Source organism: Phyllobates terribilis, unplaced genomic scaffold (genome assembly GCF_046119375.1).
Source record: "Phyllobates terribilis strain yellow unplaced genomic scaffold, ASM4611937v1 Scaffold_7__3_contigs__length_470593459, whole genome shotgun sequence".
In the NCBI taxonomy this organism is placed as follows: Eukaryota; Metazoa; Chordata; class Amphibia; order Anura; family Dendrobatidae; genus Phyllobates; species Phyllobates terribilis.
The window spans coordinates 413,580,171-413,600,172 of record NW_027362767.1 but is presented as its reverse complement, the minus strand read 5'-3'; the positions used below and the strand labels follow the sequence as shown (position 1 = coordinate 413,600,172).

The window sequence follows — 20,002 nt, the reverse complement described above, 5'->3', positions numbered from 1 at the left end:
CACGAACACATGGTCCATCTGAAAATACGGACACGTTAACAGCCCCATAGATTATAATGGGTGTGTGTGTGTACATGTGAAAACAGATGCCACACGTACCGGAGACATAGATGTGTGAAGTGGGCCTGACTTAAAGTTTCTGGGATTCAGTTTAAGGCGAGTGAGAAGAGAAGATAATTCCAGGCATGTAATTTCCAGCAATCTCCAAGGTGATCCTGGAGTATTCATATATTTATAGGCTCCATGAATAAAAACGTTACATACATAAATATAAGTGTTTCTTACATTATGGCAAATAGCAGAATTTATAACTCCGTAGTAGGTAAAAGAAATTTAGTGTATCCACATAATTTAGTCACAATCCTCAATATTTCCTCATTCAAATGTTTCTGTGAGAACTCACCCACTTTCACTGTGAGATTTGGTGGTGCTGAAAACATTATAGCGCCACTCGTGTTTTTTTTTTAATTGCAGCGCTGGAGTGATGCAACTAATTTATTTTCCCTGCAGTTAGACTCATATTCATAAGCCACCATCTTCATTGGTTATTGACACTATTCCAGTCTATCTCCAGCAATATGTGACCTGCCGGATCGCTCCAGTGTTTGCTAAGCGATCTCGAAGTCACAACTCAGTGTAAGTGTATGGGAGTCAGAATGAGACAAGATCGAGACTCTCACAGATTTACATTGAGAACTTGTGTCTGTTACCTCTGGCTTCCAGTCAGTCAGAAGTTGCAGTCATAAGATGGCTGTTCAGGACTGGAGCAGCGCCAGGAAGAGCTTAATGCTAGGTACAGAAGTTAGTAGCACCACTCCAGCGCTGCAATAAAAAAAAAAACCTGGAGTGGTGCTTTAACTCCTTCCTTACACTAACACTTCCTATACACACATAGGGACCTAGGGAGAGACCTGTTAGTCTAAGCATGGAGAAGCCACCAGAATTAGGCCTTTTAGACTAGTCATTTTAGATGTATGGTCCTCAGCTGTTTTTTCAAAACACGCATGGCAGCGTTTCAAGTTACAGCATACACGGTTGCAATAATGACGGTAGTGTCAGATTCATGCTGCCTGAGAAAATATATCAACTTAGATTTTTTTCTTCTATCTTATGACACTGGCTGTTATAACACAACAAAATGCATTTGCTTTACACTTCCCGATCCTCCTTCTAAAAGCTGTTTTGACATCTTTATTCTTTAGGCTGTAAATAAGTGGGTTGAGCATTGGGAGGATAGCCATGTTAAACAAAGAATACAGCTTTTTGGAGCTTATGCTATCATTTGGTAATAAATATTGAAAGATCAACGTTGTGTAGAGCAACACGATGACTGTGAGGTGGGAAGAACAAGTGTAGAAGGCTTTTCTTCTACCAATACTGGAACGTATCTTCATTATGGTAATTATTATAAAGGTATAGGATGTTAAAATGAGAAGAAATGGAAAAACAATATATACAAACAGTCCTTGTATATCAGACTGTTGTTTCAATACTGTGATGTCACTGCAGGCAATTTTCATGAAGGGGACAAGGTCACAGCAGAAATGGTCAATTACATTGGTGGAAAAACACGAGATCTTGGACATGAGCCAGACAAAAGGTACAACTTGTAGAAAGCCAAAGATCCAACAAAATGAGACCAACAGAAGACATGTCTTAAAGTTCATAATAATGTTATAATTTAAGGGCCTACAAATAGCCACATATCGGTCATAGCTCATGGCCGTAAGTATGAAAAGTCCATGTCCTGATAAAGATGCGAATACAAAGAACTGTACCATACAGGCCAGGTAGACCACTGTGTTATCTCCAGTGAGGAACGTTAGAAGGATCTTATGTAGGGTGACAGTGGAAGTGGTCATGTCTACTACGGACAAGTTAGCAAGGAAGAAATACATAGGAGTGTGAAGATGGGAGTCCAGACAGACCAGGAGAAGAAGACTCATATTCCCAGCAAGAACAGTGAGATAAATGAGTAAAGTGAGAGCAAATATCAGAGCCTGGAGCTGAGGAACATCAGATATTCCCTTTATGATGAAATAGGTAATAATTGTTTGATTTTGCTTCATTTTTGCATTTGTTTATGATACCTGCAATAAAACACAATGATAATTTACTGTTACATATCATAAAATAGTTTTAAATAATTTCTTGTACTTAATTTACAGTACATTTTCATTCCTTATTTGGAGACATACAGAGATATATAAAGAATATAACTCTGTATTGCTCAGCCCTTTTATGAACCGTGATATAGCCAAGTACATAAGACCAGAGTCAAAATAGTAGTCAAATGGATGTGCCAATCTGAGGTGTGTTTAAATAAACATATTTTATACCTGGACCCGGTGCCAAAATAATATTTTTTAGTAGACTGAGTAAAGAAACTGCCTACCTAAGCACTTGGAGATGCTTTTACTAGGAATTATTGACAGTATTTCATATCCATTGACTACACTGCAGTAAGTACAGTATTGCGTAACATTTCGGGTGAAAATCCTTCATTAGGGCTCTTTCACACGTTCTGATTAGAGATGAGCAAATCTTTCAAGGTTCGATTTGGTACAGCTCGGCAGTTTGACAAACATATCCAAATCCCATTCCATTCAAAGGGACACAAAACCAAATGCATAGTCAACACCTTCAAAGGGGCCCAAAAGTTGCCAAAACAGTTCAAGTTAGGGGCAGACACAAGGAAAAGTGGCATCAATTCACCCACTGTCGAAACTTTAGAATGGCACAGCAGCAATCAGCCATGGGCCATGCATGAGGTATCAGGGTCTGGGCCAGCATTTATAGCTTTGAATTTAACTTCAAATTAAGACGAGGTGGGAGAGGAATTGGTGTAGGTCTGCTGTGATGGGAGCCCTGATACAACATGCAACAGCTCAAACTGCTTTTCTGCTCAGTCACACTCAGGTAGAATAAATATAAGTTCTGTAGACTACTATTGATAGAAAAATGTAAGAATACTAATACAGGTAGTTTAATGAAAGTAAGTGCAGGCCTGCCGGTCTGGTAGCCCTACTGCTACAGACAACACACATGAAGGAGAACCAACTTGGAGTCTCCACATTCAAAAAAATATTGCCACATATCACCAAAGAGGCATAAATTTCCACAGAGCTTAAATAGTAAAATGGACCTCTGACAACCCTTCCACTACAGCCAACACACCAGATGGAGACCGAATTTGGAGTCTCCATATTTCAAAAAAATATTGGCAACATTAGCAGCAGCAGCATGCACAGAAGCCATGACAAAGATATCACAGACTGCATTAACGCGAGATCAATGCAGCACACTAAAAACTACGCCATCGCCTAGTCTGCACAGTTTGCGATTGGGGTGCAAAAGTCCTTGGAGATACATGACTTGTTCATCTTTATGAAAGTTAAGTGGTATACACTTTCAGGGGACAGCCAGATGCACTTAACTGTCAGAAAACCACCAGTAGCGCCGAAGACACGTTCTGAGAGAACGCTGGCTGCCGGGCATGATAAAACCTCCAAGGCATGACAGTCCACTCTTCCATTTTTGAAAACCAAAATGTAAAAGGGTCCAAACCCTCCTTGGTGGTATTGAAATTGAGCTCAAGATACTCCTCTCCAGTCGTTCACTACATGTCAGACTTGTACTCTGTTGTGCTGGTGCACAAGCTGGTCTAAAAAATGTGTAAAACCACTCACACAAATTGCTTCTGCCACTTACACTGCTGCTGCTAATGTTTTTGCGTTGACGAATTGACGTTCCTGGGGTTCTAAGTCTAGAGCTGTGATGCACACTTTGTGCCTCACTGCTGTCTTGGGGAAAACCACTCTTAAGGTTGTCTAAAAGCTTGTTTCGATACTCCAGCATGCGCGTGTCCCTTTCAAGGGCGGGAAGCATCTGGCAAAATGTACTCTTTTACCGTGGATCCAACAGAGTGGCAACCCAGTTGTCAGCACTATTTCGAATCCTAGCAATACAGGAATCATGTTGAAGATAGTGCAGCAAGAAGGCGCTCATGTGTCGGACACTTCCATGAGGTCCAAGCCCATGGTGTGTTGGTGGCTGGGTAACACTGATGCTATCTTCCTCCATCCCCTTCCGCCAACCACGGACAACAGAGAGGGGATGATTATCCTCTTTATCTACTGACTGCTGCTCGCCAATAACATCTTCCTCCTCATCTTCCTCCATTTGTTCCTCGGCTCCTGCACCTTGACTAACACTGAAACTATTTTGTCTGGTACCACGAGCTCCCTCGATCGCTGTAATCCACCCTACCTTGGCAGCCGCCTGTGTGATGACAGTCAAGAACGCAGAGACATTGTTATCCCTTCCGCATACTCCTCTGCTTGCTCCTCTGGCTCTGGGACCACCACCTCCTCCCAAAGACTTTTCTAAGTGTGCTCCAGCATGTCATTGACCAGAATAGTGATGCTGATGACAACATTGTCAGCGCTAACTATCTTAGTAGCCATTTCGAAACCGTGCAGAAGGGTGCAGAGGTCCTTAATCTGTGTCCACTCCTCAAGTGTGATTTGCACAACGTCTGTACTGCGTTAGCCCAGGCTATGCAACATGAGATACTGCAACAGGGCTTGACACTGCTGCCACAGTCGCTCAAACATGTGAAGAATGGAATACCACCATGTCGGCACATCACATATCAATAGGTTAACCGGCATGGTCAAAGACTTGTGTCGATGACCTGCGGGGTGCAAATGCCGGAAGTGAGCACACAGTGACCATACTTTCTGCAGCAGCTCATACAGGCCGGGATAGTGGTGGATAAATTTCTGTACCACCAGGTTGAGGATGTGAGCCATGCAAGGCACATGTGTGAGGTTGCCCTGGCGTAGGGCCGCCACCTGGTTCGCACCGTTATCAAACACGGCCTTCCCTGGCTCCAGGTTCAGTGGAGACAACCATTGCTCAAATTCAGTCTGGATAGCTATTCACAACTCTTGAGCTGTGTGACTGCGATCTCCAAGGCATATTAACTTCAACACTGCCTGATTATAGTGAGCCCTGCCTGTGCATTATGGAGGTTGGGGGGATTGTCTGCACTGTTGGAAAGCATGTCTCATTAAGGCACAGGTTGAGGGTGGATGTGGAAGCCCTAGAGGAGGTGGAGGAGGCCGAAGCAGTGGAGGAACTGTTCAATACAGAGGTTTGCCTCGCAAGCCTTGGGGATTCCAAGCCCCCACAGTCACAAGAGTAACCCAGTGCCCAGTCAGCGCGATGTAATGCCCCCTAGCCATGCTTACTCGTCCAGGTGTCTGTGGTGAAATGCACCCTGGCAGACATAGATTTAGTCAAGGAATGTGTGATGTTGTCTGCAACATGCTGAGGTAGCACAGGCACAGCTTTCTTAGAGAAGTAATGGCGACTATGCAACTGGTACTGAGGGACTGTGATGACCATCAGCTTTTGGAAACCGTCTGTATCCACCAGGCGTAAAGGCAGCATTTCTGTGGCCAACAGATTGGAGATAGTGGAGTTACACCTCTTAGCTTTGTAACGTGTAGGACGAAACTATTTTTTACGTGACCACAACTGTGGGACTGTGGGCTGTCTGCTGTGTTGAGAGAGGGTGGAGTAGGGTGAACACGACAAACTGCTGCACTGTAAGTGAGTTGCAGGCAGAGATGTTGCAGTGAATTGAGAAAGATATGGTGTGCTCAGTGAAACAAAAAAAAAATCATGTCCACTTCCATTACAGCTGACAGGTAGAGATGAGCGGTGTTCGAATCGAACTGTTCGCCAATCTCAAATTCGAGCTGTTTTGAGCGGTGTTCGAGCCGTTTGGCGAACACGAACGATTTGAAAAAAATCCAGCTGTTCGACGTTATGTTCGATAACTGTTCGTGCGCCAAAATCATAACTGGATATTTTCTCAGTAATGCTGAAAATTAATGTTAATACGCAGTTTGAGTGTACAGCGGGGCGGGGGGAGGGGCAGGGGATGGATCTCTGCAGAAATAATGAAGATCTCCATGTTTTTTTCTCTTTCCCGCATTTACAGTGGGGAGGTGCAATCTGTCAGCCTATCAGCAGTGCACACACAGAGCGAACTGCTTTTTTTCACACAAGCAAGGGCATGTGTCATTGGCTGTGTATGTCACATATCTTTGCCCTATAAGACCCAGCCATTTTCCCCGTCGCCACCATTTTCTCACTGCTGCAGCAGCGTGTTAGACGGCACTGCTGTTGCTGTGTGCTCTATACTTTCAGTGTTAATTTCAAGCCAATTTTCTCAGAAATATACAGATAGCTTGGGAGTAGGGAATAGTTGTGATTGCAGTCCTTTTGAGAACTAGGTTACAGCATTTCCTATGACTTTTAGCAGGCAGGTCTGTGCTCTTAAATAGATAGGTTGGGAGTAGGGTCTACTTGTAATTGCAGTCCTTTTGAGGACTAGGTTACAGCATTTCCTACGACTTTTAGCAGGCAGGTCTGTGCTCTTAAATAGACAGCTTGGGAGTAGGGACAAGTTTTAATTGCAGTCCGTTTGAGGACTAGGTTACAGCATTTCCTAGGACTTTTTTCCAGGCAGGTCTGTGCCAGTGCTGTGCAAGTGTTTTTCACAGCATTTGGCTAAATCTAGCTAAGCAAATCCTTTTTGGCCTCTTGCAGTGTGTGTTAGTCAGTGGAGTAGCGTATCTGTGTTGCAAGCTACACCACCTGTGTATAGAATACAATTTTTTTCACTGTACCTAGCCAAGTAAAACCTTTTGGGCATAGCATCATTCTATTAGGCCATCTATACTAAGCTCCACCAGCTTGCAAATTAGAAATAATTTTTATCTGCATCTAGCTAGGAAAATAATTTTCGGCATAGTAGCAGTGTGTGGGACTTATGCTATTAGTCCATCTATACTAAACTCCACCAGCTTGCAAATTAGAAATAATTTTTATCTGCATCTAGCTCGGAAAATAATTTTGGGCTTGTAGCATTGTGTGGGGCTTATTCTATTAGTCCATCTATACTAAACTCCACCAGCTTGCAAATTAGAAATAATTTTTATCTGCATCTACCACGCAAAATAATTTTGGGCTTGTAGCAGTGTGTGGGACTTATTCTATTAGTCCATCTATACTAAGCTCCACCAGCTTGCAAATTAGAAATCATTTTTATCTGCATCTAGCTTGGAAAATAATTTTGGGCTTGTAGCAGTGTGTGGGAGTTATTCTATTAGTCCATCTATACTAAGCTCCACCAGCTTGCAAATTAGAAATAATTTTTATCTACATCTAGCTCGGAAAATAATTTTGGGCTTGTAGTAGTGTGTGGGACTTATTCTATTAGTCCATCTATACTAACCTCCACCAGCTTGCAAATTAGAAATAATTTTTATCTGCATTTAGCTTGGAAAGTAATTTTGGGCTTGTAGCAGTGTGTGGGACTTATTCTATTAGTCCATCTATACTAAGCTCCACCAGCTTGCAAATTAGAAATAATTTTTAGCTGCATCTTGTCTGGAAAATAATTTTGGGCCTGTAGCAGTGTGCGGTACTCATTATATTATGCCATCTATACTAAGCTCCACCAGCTTGCAAATTACTAATAATTTTTAGCTGCATCTTGTCTGGAAAATAATTTTGGGCATAGTAGCAGTGTGTGGTACTCATTCTAACCAACTGTTTTAAGCAACTCTGGGGCAATTGATGCCACTAAAGTGGTGCCTGTGCCACAAATTTTTGGAAAAAATGGGGACTCTTTTTGGAGTCCCCTTGCTTTGTTTTACGTGACGTTGCCATCGTCAATTAGAGGTGGGTTGGGTCTCCCCACCCCCTTTTAACCATAAGAAAATACATACACTATGGCTTGGGGTAACACAGATTGTTGATTCTGAAGAGCTGTTTACTCAGAGGTCTGCTCCAATGCTTCACTGTCTGCTAGTCAACGTAGTAACCCAGCTGCGAAGCAAGCTGCACCGCCTGTGTATCTAATAATGATTTTTAAAAGCATCTAGCCTGGCAGACTGTGGGGACCCCTAACCAAACCCGGACGCTCAGCCCCCTAACGCCCCCCTTTCATTGACAATACAATCATGTAACTCTTACAAATGGATGGGTGAGGATCGATCACAGCTTTATTAACTGTTTATACTCATTCCATTAGAAATGCATTTTATTTCTAAAATAATTCAGCTTGTTGCAGCATGCCCTGTGTCTCCAGTCTCCACAACGGCAAGTTGGCCAACAAGTGTAACTCTCCAACATGTCCTTTCTATTTCCAGGCCACGGAGGATCCTGCTTACTCGTATGCAGGACTCCGACCCCCATCCATCACTCATAACGCTTGTTCCACTCCGTCCTGGAGTCCTGACAGTAATATGTCCAGTCCAATATCCATTAAGTGAACACCGTCGGGCCGTATGAGGCCTGCTTTATCTCCTTCCAGTTGTCAGTGTCGTATCACTACACAGCCTCTGTCTCTTATAAATTTTGCCATCTGAATATTTATTACCTGCCTTGTCTGTTCGATGGCCGTGATGTCTCACGCACCTTGCCATACCATTCTCGGCACAATCTCTGACCATACTATAGTTAGTTTTGTGAAAAATTCTCTGAAGCGCTCAGTGTCTAGTTTCATTATTGCCATTAGTTATGCGCTCTTGTGATAAGCTATGTCGTTTCCCCCGGCCTGTATAACTAAGATGACCGGATCTCTTACCTCTCTCCCTACCTTGATTACCTCCATTAGTACCTGTGGCCATTGCAGGCCTCTTATGCCTCTCCAGTTCAAATATGTGTTATGAAACTCCAATTTCCTCCCGCCTGGGTGGACTTTCACCCTTCTTTCTGCACAATATATCTACGAGTTCTTAATCATTGCATAGCAAAAAAACAGCAAGGAAGTGGTATTTATATGTCATGTCCTGCTATGCACCTGTTCAAGGCTGAGTTAATTAGAAATTTAAACACACATACCATGTTAAAATCGTATAGCATAGAAACAATGCATATAAATGTAAATAATCAAAAAGAAAAAGAAAAGAAGAAAAAAGGAACATATATATAATAATAATCTATAAATGATCACTCATAATGATACATCAAATCATGTCTGATGTTTAAACCCGCTGGTACACGTGTATTTAAAGTATAAATCAGCCAACTTTCTCTATTAAGGAGCTTTCTCCTATAATCATCCACCAAATCTCCACCAATCGCCACCGCCCACGGAGGGGCCACCACAGTCAGTGAATCCTTCCTAATTTAGTATAGAGTCTACCAATACTTTGGGCGTAGTAGCCCAGCTGCGAAGCAAGCTGCACCGCCTGTGTATCTAATGAGAATTTTTAACTGCATCTAGCATAGGCAGACTGTGGGGACCCCCAACCAAACCCAGACGCTCTGCATCTAACCCAGCCAATTATTTGATAGTATTGCTAGTAGCAGAGTCGCATGGGCTCTAAAACTTGCATCGCCTGTGCATATTTTCAGATCGCTAAGGATGACCCAACTCGTATTATCTGTAACATTTGTCACCAAAAGCTAAGTAGAGGCCAAAAAATACATAGTTTGAATACTTCATGCATGAACCGTCACATGGATATGAAGCAAAAGTTGTAGTGCTAAGCTCACTGTGCTACAATGCGGCCTAGCGGTCCGGGACAACCACCATCTGCCCCACCTGTGTCATCCTGGGGAGACTAAAAGCTACTGCGTAGTCTTTTCCAAAAATTTGAGGGAATTACCACGGGAATGTTTTGGAAGAGGTATAAGAGTTTAGGTAGGACGTTCATTTTTAGTATACTTATTCTGCTGAACCAGGAAAAATCCTTCACCATCCAAGAAGTAAGATCTTTATGGAGTTGTTCAATTAAGGGTCCAAAATTAAGAATAGACGGGAGAGGTCTCTATGAATATGAATTCCTAAGTATTTGATACCCTGTGAGGGCCAGGCAAAGGGAAAGTTGGGCTGGATGGAATCCTGTATGGATTTGGGGAGGGAGACATCGAGGGCCTCAGACTTCGCTGCATTGATTTTAAAATTTGACCATGTAACAAAGTGATCTATTTCAGCCATAACAGCAGGGATGGATAAATGTGATTGAGTGATATATACTAGAACATCATCAGCAAATGCAGAGCACTTCTACTCGGTGCCTCCCACCTCAATCCACCTAATATTGGGGTTATCGCGAATTGATGAGAGCAGGTGCTCCATCACTAGGATGTATAAGAGAGGGGACAGAGGACATCCCTGCCTTGTCCCATTGGTGATTATGAAAGGTGATGAAAATGTTCCATTTATCTTCAGCCTAGCTGATGGATTGCGATACAGGTCCATGATTTTGGCTATAAAAGGGTCCCCTAGACCCCTACCCCAAGCTTTTTAAGAGAATAATATATGGCATGCCAGGAGACTCTATGGAATGCTTTCTCAGCATCCAACGAGAGTATCTAATTACAAATTTTTAACTGCATCTAGCCCAGGAAATACTTTGGACCTAATAGCAGTGTCTACTAGTCAGCGGATTATCCCACCTGTTAAGCAAGCTACACCACCTGTAGTTTGGACACTTAATTTTTTCAAAGGAAATGCTTCGGGCCCCCGGGACACTCAGTGAAGAGCATCGGGGAGGCACCCCAAGGCACAGGGGCTGGGACTGGCGGTAGAACGCCTTGCGGTGCACCGCCAAGCTCGATCCTTATAAAAGCTTTTCAACTGCAGCAGCTTTAGTGGACGCTACTGGAGCTGGAATTCCCTCGGCTGCTGGCATCAGACTTGCCTTCCAATAGATCCTTGTAAAAGGATTTAAAGTGTACTCATTCAAATTACAGAGACAATTTAAATTAAAAAGCTTAGACCTGCCTCCACCGCAAGGGGGCTCGCTCGACCCACCAGCGGACAGGCACCAGTATTGGGAGAGGTTTTAGAAGGGCATGACATGCCTATATCTGTGTCTCCCCCTCCTTTTACTCCTCCACCTCTTTTCTTTTCGCATGACTATATGTACTTGTCACTTTTCCATGTGTTAGTTGTGTCTTCTGAGCAGTTTGTCAGCTTTTGGACACCTTTGAAGGTGTTTTCTATGTGTTTCTATGTGTTTTTGTTTGCCTGCCATTGGTTTTAATGGTGTTCGAAGGTGTTCGACGAACAGTTCAACGAACAGTTCGGCGAAGATACGGGTGTTCGACGAAACGAACCGAACTCAAACACTACGGGGGTGGCTCAACTCTACTGACGGGCTCTCACTCACCCCAACTGGAGAGGCTAAACAAGTGGAGGTTCTGTGTCAGAACACTTGGCGTGGTGACGAAGGAGGAAGAAGCAGCAGATGCGGTTGATTGGGTGGTCGATGGTTGGTGAGGCCTGCTGGTCCATATTTTATCGCAGTGAGATTCCCAGACTAACGCATGTGATCGCGCATGTACTGGTTCATGCAAGTAGTAGTCAAACTATTGCAATTTTTCTCTCAACTGAGTCGTTTTTTTGCAAAGTTTGCAGACAACATGTGTTGTGTCATCCTTTGCGGTCTCAAAAAAGGCCCAGCCTAGGCAACTCTTGCCAACACTGCAAGCTGCAAACCCACAACTGCTGCTGTCCACAGCCACAGTTGTAGCTGAGGATACATTGCTCATCGTCATCGTAACTAGTGTTGAGCCACCCCCGTAGTGTTCGAGTTCGGTTCGGTTCGTCGAACACCCGTGTGTTCGCCGAACTGTTCGTCGAACTGTTCGTCGAACACCTTCGAACACCGTTAAAACCAATGTCAGGCAAACAAAAACACATAGAAACACATAGAAAACACCTTCAAAGGTGTCCAAAAGCTGACAAACTGCTCAGAAGACATAACTAACACATGGAAAAGTGACAAGTACACATAGTCATGCGAAAATAAAAGAGGTGGAGGAGTAAAAGGAGGGGGAGACACAGATATAGGCATGTCATGCCCTTCTAAAATCCAAAAAGTGAGAAGCCGACACGGCCAGTCCGCTCCTGCCCGTGCCACCTCCGTGTCGCCGGGTTTGTGCCAGAGCCGCGGTGAACCCTGATGGCCAGCCCCCCTCTCCCAATACTGGTGCCTGTCCGCTGGTGGGTCGAGCGAGCCCCCCTGTGGTGGAGGCAGCTCTAAGCTTTTTAATTTAAATTGTCTCTCTAATTTGAATGAATACACTTTAAATCCATTTACAAGGATCTATTGGAGGGCAAGTCTCATGCCAGCAGCCACGTAATTCCAGCTCCAGTAGCGTCCACTAAAGCTGCTGCAGTTAAAAAGCTTTTATAAGGATCGAGCTCGGCTGTCCACCGCAAGGCATCCTACTGCCAGTCCCAGCCCCTATGCCTTGGGGTGCCTCCTGATGCTCTTCACTGAGTATCCCATGGTCCCGAAGCATTTCCTTTGAAAAAATTAAGTGTCTAAACTACAGGTGGTGTAGCTTGCTTAACAGCCGGGATAATCCGCTGACTAGCAGACACTGCTACTAGGCACAAAGTATTTCCTGGGCTAGATGCAGTTAAAAATTTGTAATTAGATACTCTCGTTGGATGCTGAGAAAGCATTCCATAGAGTCTCCTGGCACGCCATATATGATTCTCTTAAAAAGCTTGAGGTAGGGGTCTAGGGGACCCTTTTATAGCCAAAATCACGGCCCTGTATCACAATACGTCACCTAGGCTGAAGATAAATGGAACTGTAGCACCCTGATGGCTCGGTTGCTACAGAGGTATTGCACCTCACCCAGAGGTGTGATATCTCACTCTCAGGTAAGGATGGAGTGTGGATCAGGACCCGACACCTGCATGCATTACACCACATTGCCGTGGGGCAGGGCGACCAATATGCCTCTGAGATGGGCACGACAGTCCCTGTCCCTGGCTGGAGTGGGGGGAGGGAACATTGAGGAAGGGGAACCCTGTAGTGCAGGAGCAGGGAGGAAGCAGTTCCTGGGTGCATTGAGAAGGGAGTATAAAAGGTGGGCACCATCTTAGTTCAGTGCAGAGAAGTCTGAGCAGAAGTGGCAGGGAGCAGGGGCTCTGCATGAGCTCTGCTCCGGAGGCGGGCCTAGTAACAGAGGCCCAGGCCTGGAAGAGGGAGAAGGAAGGAAGAGGAGCGGAGAAGGCTCCAGGAACGAGGAATGAAGGGATCCCAGGGGTGCGGACGGGCGAGTCGCCACCGCACGCCCGAATCCACCTGCGTGGAGGGGTCAGGCCAAAGGGGGAGTCCGGTCCCCGAAACTAGTGGAGACAGGAAACGACCCTCAGCTAGAAACCGGAGGCTGTGACATTTTATGTGGCGCAGCCCCTCGCTACACCCGCTAGGAAAGGCACCACATAGGGTCAGGGAAACTGGCGCCAAGTTTACCAAGAGGAGGCCCGAGGCAGCCGGACAGAAGGGTTGGTAAGAAAGGCCAGACAAAGGACACACAAAGGGGGTCCTGTGAAGCGCTCCAAAGTTATCTGGGAGTTGTCTGAGCCCCTCACCTGGTGAGCACAGTACGACGTGGGCAGCCGTTACCTGCAGACGTGGTCTGGATAATAAGAACTGTGAGTAAAGGCCCTGGACTGCATCACTGACTCCGTGTCATTACTGCTGCTGCCCTGCACCATCACCCCCATCCTCCGCATACACTGCCCTGAGGCTATACTCTTCCCGTGGGGAGTTATGCTACGCTCTGCTGCACCCACAACACCAGCCTCAGCGGTCTGCCCTGCAGCGGCGGTTCACTCTGACCGCAATCCACGGGTGGCGTAGTCGGACAATTAAACATCAAAACCACATAAATAGTTCCGCCACTGGTTTGACCACCCTGAGCCACGGAACCGGGTCGCCGCCACGAAGAATACAACCACCAGCATCCACCAAAAAGGGTCCGGCTCCGGGTGTCCCAAGGCCCAGGGGGTGCATCAGAACATTTTCATCACCTTTCACAATCACCAATGGGACAAGGCAGGGATGTCCTCTGTCCCCTCTCTTATACATCCTAGTGACGGAGCACCTGCTCTCATCAATTCGCCATAACCCCAATATTAGGTGGATTGAGGTGGGAGGCACCGAGTACAAGTGCTCTCTATTTGCTGATGATGTCCTAGTATATATCACTCAATCACAAATATCCATCCATGCTGTTATGGCTGAAATAGATCACTTTGTTACATGGTCAAATTTTAAAATCAATGCTGTAAAGTCTGAGGCCCTCGATGTCTCCCTCCCCAAATCCATATAGGATTCCATCCAGTCCAACTTTCCCTTTGCCTGGCCCTCACAGGGTATCAAATACTTAGGAATTCCTATTCATAGAGACCTCTCCCATCTATGTTATCTTAATTTTGGGCCCTTTATTGAACAACTCCATACAGACCACGGTTGGCAAGTTAGAACTGTAAGATTCACTACGTGAACGACTGGTGTTTTGTGGAAAAGCACATGTACACTGCGTTCCAAATTATTATGCAAAAAGTGTTTAGGAGTGATAAGGGAAGAATTTGTTTGTTTGTCAGTTAAACTCATTGATTGTGATGTGTGTCAGGGCTCTTTATATCACTGTAAGCAATTGCAGACACCTGTGCTAATTAGTTTGGCAGGTGTGTCCAATGAAAGGCAAGACTACTTAAGAAGGCTGTCTCACATTATTAAGCAGCCTACATTTTCTGCCAAAATGGGAAAGAAAAACGATGTGTCGGCTGCTGAGAAGCAACAAATTGTGGAGTGTTTAGGTCAAGGCATGACTACAATCAACATTGTGCGATGATCAGGATGAAGTGTCTTGGCAATCAAGAAGTATGTAGCTGATTCACAGTACACACGTGTGCGTGCTGATAAGGGCAAATTGAGGACTCTTTCCTACAGGCAATTACGTCAGGTTGAAAGAGCAGCGGCAAAAAAGCCTTGTCATAGCAGCAGACAAGTTTTTGAAGCTGCTTGTGCCTCCAAGGTCCCCCGAACAACAAGATGCAGGGTCCTTCAGAGGTTTGCAGCTGTGCATACGCCATCCTGTCGACCTCCTCTATCCACTTAACACAAGCAGAAACGGCTCCAGTGGGCCAAACATTACATGAAGACTGATTTCAAAACTGTTTTGTTCACGGATGAGTGCCATGCAGCGCTCGATGGTCCAGATGGATGGAGTGGAGGATGGCTGGTTGATGGACACCCCACGCAAACACGGCTACAGCGCCAACAAGGAGGAGGTGGAGTAATGTTTTGGGCTGGAATCATGGGGAGAGAGATTGTCGGCCCCTTTAGGATCCCTGAAGGCGCTAAAGATGAACTCCATAATGTATGTGGATTTTCTCAAACAGCACTTCCTGCCATGGTTCAAGAAGAAGAACCGTGTATTTCACAGCAAGATCATTTTTCTGCATGATAATGCACCATCTCATGCTGCACATAAAACATCTGCATCTCTGGCTGATATGGGCATAAAAGGGGACAAACTTATGGTGTGACCCCCATGCTCCCCTGACCTGTACCCCATTCAGAACCTTTGGAGCATCATTAAAAGGAGTGTCTATGATGGCGGGAGGCAGTTCACATCTAAGCAACAGCTCTGGGAGGGTATTCTGTCCTCATGCAAAACGATTGAAGCAGAAACCATCCAAAACCTGACAAATTCAATGGACGAGAGAGTTCAGAAGCTCCTTTCGAACAAGGGGTCCTATGTGAAAATGTAACATCACCTAGAATAAGGTTTTGAGTTGAAAACTGTTTGATTTCAGTTTCTAACAACCTGCTAATGCTTATAATTTCAAAAATGACCATTTTTTTGGTCTTTATTAAAATGAAAAGGTTGATCGAAAAGTTTGGGGGATCTAAGAGTGTGGCAACCCAGTAGTCATGATTACTTCGAATTCTGACAATATGAGGGTCATGCTGCAGGTAGTGCAGCAAGAAGGCACTTATGTGTCTTGCGCATCTCGGAGCCCCAAAATTATTTTCCGGGCTAGATGCGGCTAAAAATTATTATTAATTTTAAATCTGGTGAAGCTTTAGTATAGATGGCCTAATAGGATCAGTGCTGCACACTGCTACAAAGCCCAAATTATTTTCCAGCCAAGATACAGATAAACATGATTAGTAATTTGAAAGCTTAAAACGGTTGGTAGGGTGATTTTAACCAATCATCCAGCTTTTACTCTCCCCAGGATGACACAGGGGTAGAAAAGTCGTTTCGGATCCATGATTTGTTCATCTTTATGAACGTGAGTCTGTCTACATTATCAGTGGAGAGCCGCGTGCGCTTATCTGTCAGCACACCACCAGCAGCGCTGAACACACGTTCAGACAGAACGCTGGCTGCGGGGCATGACAAGATCTCCAAGGCGTAAGTGGCTAGCTCCGGCCATTTATCCAGATTGGAAGCCCAAAAAGAGCAAGGGTCCAGTGACACAGTTGTGGGTCCAGTGACACAGTTGTGGCTTCAATGTTTACTTGGAGATACTCCTGTACCATCGTCTCTAGGCGTTGACTATGTGTCAGACTTCTTGTCTCCTGTGGCCTTGCAAAGGATGGGCTAAAAAAGTGGTGAAATGATTCCGCAAAATTGATGTTACCAGCAGATACTGTGGTTCTGTTACGGTTTGAGTGCTGAACACTTGACGGTCCCACGGTTGGCAAGTTGGAACTGTGAGATTCACTACGTGCACCACTGGTATTTTGTGGAAAAGCACATGTAAGATTCTGCAACAGTCTCTGCTGATACTCCTGCATGCGTGCATCCCTTTCTATGGCAGGAATAATTTCTGCAAATTTACTTTTGTACCGGGGATCTAACAATGTGGCAACCCAGTAGTCAGGATTATTTCTAATTCTCACAATTCGAGGGTCATGTTGCAGGTAGTGCAGCAAGAAGGCACTCATGTGTGTTGCGCATCCAGGAGCACCAAGTCCCTGTTGTGTTGGTGGCGAGGTAACAATCATGCTTCCTTCCTCTGTCCTCTCCCCCCAACCTCGCACAACAGAAATGTGATCAAGGTCTCCCTCATCTGATGAGTCTTCCATCAGTTCGTCCTCCACTTCTTCCTGGGCTCCTGCACCTTCCTCACTAGTTTGGCTGCTACCATGCACCCTGGTAAAACCATCTCCCCCACCCTCACATGCCTGCCGCCTTGGTGCTGCCGACCGTCTGGACCTTGCAGATGTTAGCCCTTCCGCATACAACTCCTCCTCCTCTACTTCCTCCACCTCCTCTTGTGCCACCACCTGACTCCGAATTCTGTTTAACATGTGCTCCAGCATGTAAATCACCGAAATAGTCATGCTGATAATGGCATCGTCAGCACTAAACATCTTCGTCGCCATTTCAAAACTGTGCAGAAGGGTGCATAGGTCCCTGATCTGAGACCACTCCTCCAGCGTGATTTGCCCCACCTCTGAATCTCGTTGGCCCAGGCTATACGTCAGAACGTATTGCACCAGGGCTTGTCGGTGCTGCCACAGTCGCTGCAACATGTGCAGAGTTGAATTCCACCGGGTATGCACATCGCATTTTAGCCGGTGAAGTGGCAGGCCCAACGACTTCTGTAGAGATGTAAGTCGCTGAGCTGCGGGATGCGAACGGCGGAAGTGAGCACACAGCGACCGTGCCCTCTGTAGAAGGCCATCTAGTCTGGGATAGTGGGCTAAAAATTGCTGGACAACCAGGTTCAACACGTGAGCCATACAAGGCACGTGTGTAACATTGCCCCGGCGAAGGGCCGCACCCAGGTTTGCAGCATTGTCGCACACGGCCTTCCCTAGTTTCAGGTCCAGTGGAGACAACCATTCATGAAATTGGTTCTCCAGAGCTGACCACAACTCCTCAGCTGTGTGACTCACATTTCCCAGACATTTCAATGTAAAAACCGCCTGATGACGTTGAGCCCTACTGCCAGCATAGTAAGGAGGTGTGCAGGATCCCTTCTGCGCAGTTAGAAAGCTTGTGGCATGACCAGACAGGCTTTGGGTGCAGGTGGAAGACCGAGAGGAGGTTGAGGAGGAAGAAGCAGTGGAGGAACTTTGACATAAAGAGGATTGACGCACAACTCGTGGGGACGGCAAGACTTGGACAGCAGCCCCTTGTCCTGCTGTCACCATAGTTACCCAGTGCCCAGTCAGCTGTTATGTTCTGCTACCAAAGCTAAGGAAAGAGAAGAGATCTGTCCCTACTATGAGACTCAGCTGAATCCCTACGATGTAACAGGGAACCTGATCCTGCGATCAGACCTTCTAAAGTCCTAATCTAGTCTGTACGAAGACCTATAGATGTGGGGAGGGAATCCCTACAAGTACTAAGGACTGGGAGGAATATGGGACACCTCCTAACAGAAATAGTAGCAGACAGACGAACAAACAAAATAGATAGAACATAGAGGTCCGTAGACCAAGCAAACTAACAGAGTTAGATACAGAGCACAGGCTAGCTAGAAAGTAGATATACAATGAAGTCCAGCAAAGCCAGAAGGGCGGAGCAGGACTAAATAGGCCAACAAGGTCATGTGACCAGCAAAGGAAAAAAAACCTAACAGCAAGGTTCTAACAGTACCCCCCCTTCTAAGAGGATCCTCCGGATCCCCTAGGACCAGGCTTATCAGGAAATCTCCTGTGAACGCTCTGATAAGTCTGGACGCGGAAACATCATCTGACCTCACCCAAGAGTTATCCTCGGGTCCGAAACCTTTCCAGGCCACAAGATACTGCAAACTACCTCTATACCGTCTAGAGTCAAGGATGCGAGAAATTTCATATTCCCCGTCCTCCACCACCGGAGGAACAGAGGCAGAGGCGTCACCATCCGACACAACAGCTTTTTTTAACAGAGAGACATGAAAGACCGGATTAATTCTCCAGGAGGTAGGAACCTCCAACCTAACAGCAGATTGGTTGACAACCTGAAGCACCTTAAAGGGCCCTACAAACTTGGGACCCAATTTCTTAGAAGGAATCCTCAACCGCAGATTCCTAGAGGACAACCAAACCATGTCACCAACAGCGAACAAAACCTCCTGTCGTTTCCTATCAAAGTAGTCTTTAGATTTTCTGTTGGCCTCCTGAAGATTACCACGCACATCCGTCCAAACTCTTTCCAAATCACCGGAAAAATTCTCCTCCTCAGGCACGGCAGATCCCAACTTGGAGAACGACCCAAACGACGGATGTCTCCCAGAACAACAAAAAAAAGGCGAACAACCAGCAGAAGAAGATGTATGATTGTTCAGAGCAAATTCGGCAAGTGGCAGAAACTCAGACCACCCCTCTTGATTGTCTGCCACAAAACAACGCAAGAACTGCTCAACATCCTGGTTTTTCCTTTCTGTCTGGCCATTAGATTCAGGATGATATCCGGACGAAAACGACAAATGAATTCCCAACCTGTCACAAAAGGCACGCCAAAAACGAGCCACGAACTGAGGACCCCTATCAGAAACAATGTCAGTAGGAACGCCATGAAGTCTGACAATTTCCTTGACAAAGGCCTTAGCGAGAGTTTTAGCGCAGGGCAGTTTGACGAAGGGAACCAAGTGACACATCTTGCTAAAGCGGTCCACGACCACCCAGATGACAGTAAAACCCTCAGAGGGGGGAAGGTCAGTTATAAAGTCCATAGCCAAATGTGTCCAAGGAGCACTGGGGACCTCCAAAGGACAAAGCAACCCCGCAGCAGGAGTATGTGAGGACTTAGATCTAGCACATATAGTACATTGGCGCACCCACTTAATGACTTCCTTCTGCCATCCAGGCCACCAAAAACTGCGACCCACCAGTCTCTTGGTCTCAGAGATTCCGGGATGACCTGCCAACCGAGATTCGTGACACTCAACAAACAAATCTCTCCTAAAGGTCTCAGGCACAAACAACCTCCCATGAGGAGTGTTAGATGGGGCATTCTCCTGAGCTTTAAGAATCTCATCTTCCAAAACGGAGTCTAAAGCAGCTATCACAACACCTTCTTGTAAAATGTTTTCCTCTTTCTCAGCACCGACTATGGGAGAAAAACTGCGAGACAAGGCATCCGCCTTAACATTCTTAGTACCAGGGATGTAAGTAACGGAGAAATTAAACCGCGAGAAAAACAGTGC

General features: G+C 45.6%; 1 protein-coding gene across 1 annotated transcript; it reads right to left on the bottom strand.

The window, feature by feature from the left end:
- Nucleotides 1–1,103: 1,103 nt before the first annotated feature.
- LOC141153363 (olfactory receptor 5B12-like) lies at nt 1,104–2,069 on the bottom strand. Its single transcript, XM_073638071.1, has one exon. The coding sequence runs from the start codon at nt 2,067–2,069 to the stop codon at nt 1,104–1,106; it is 966 nt and encodes a 321-aa protein (XP_073494172.1).
- Nucleotides 2,070–20,002: the final 17,933 nt, after the last annotated feature.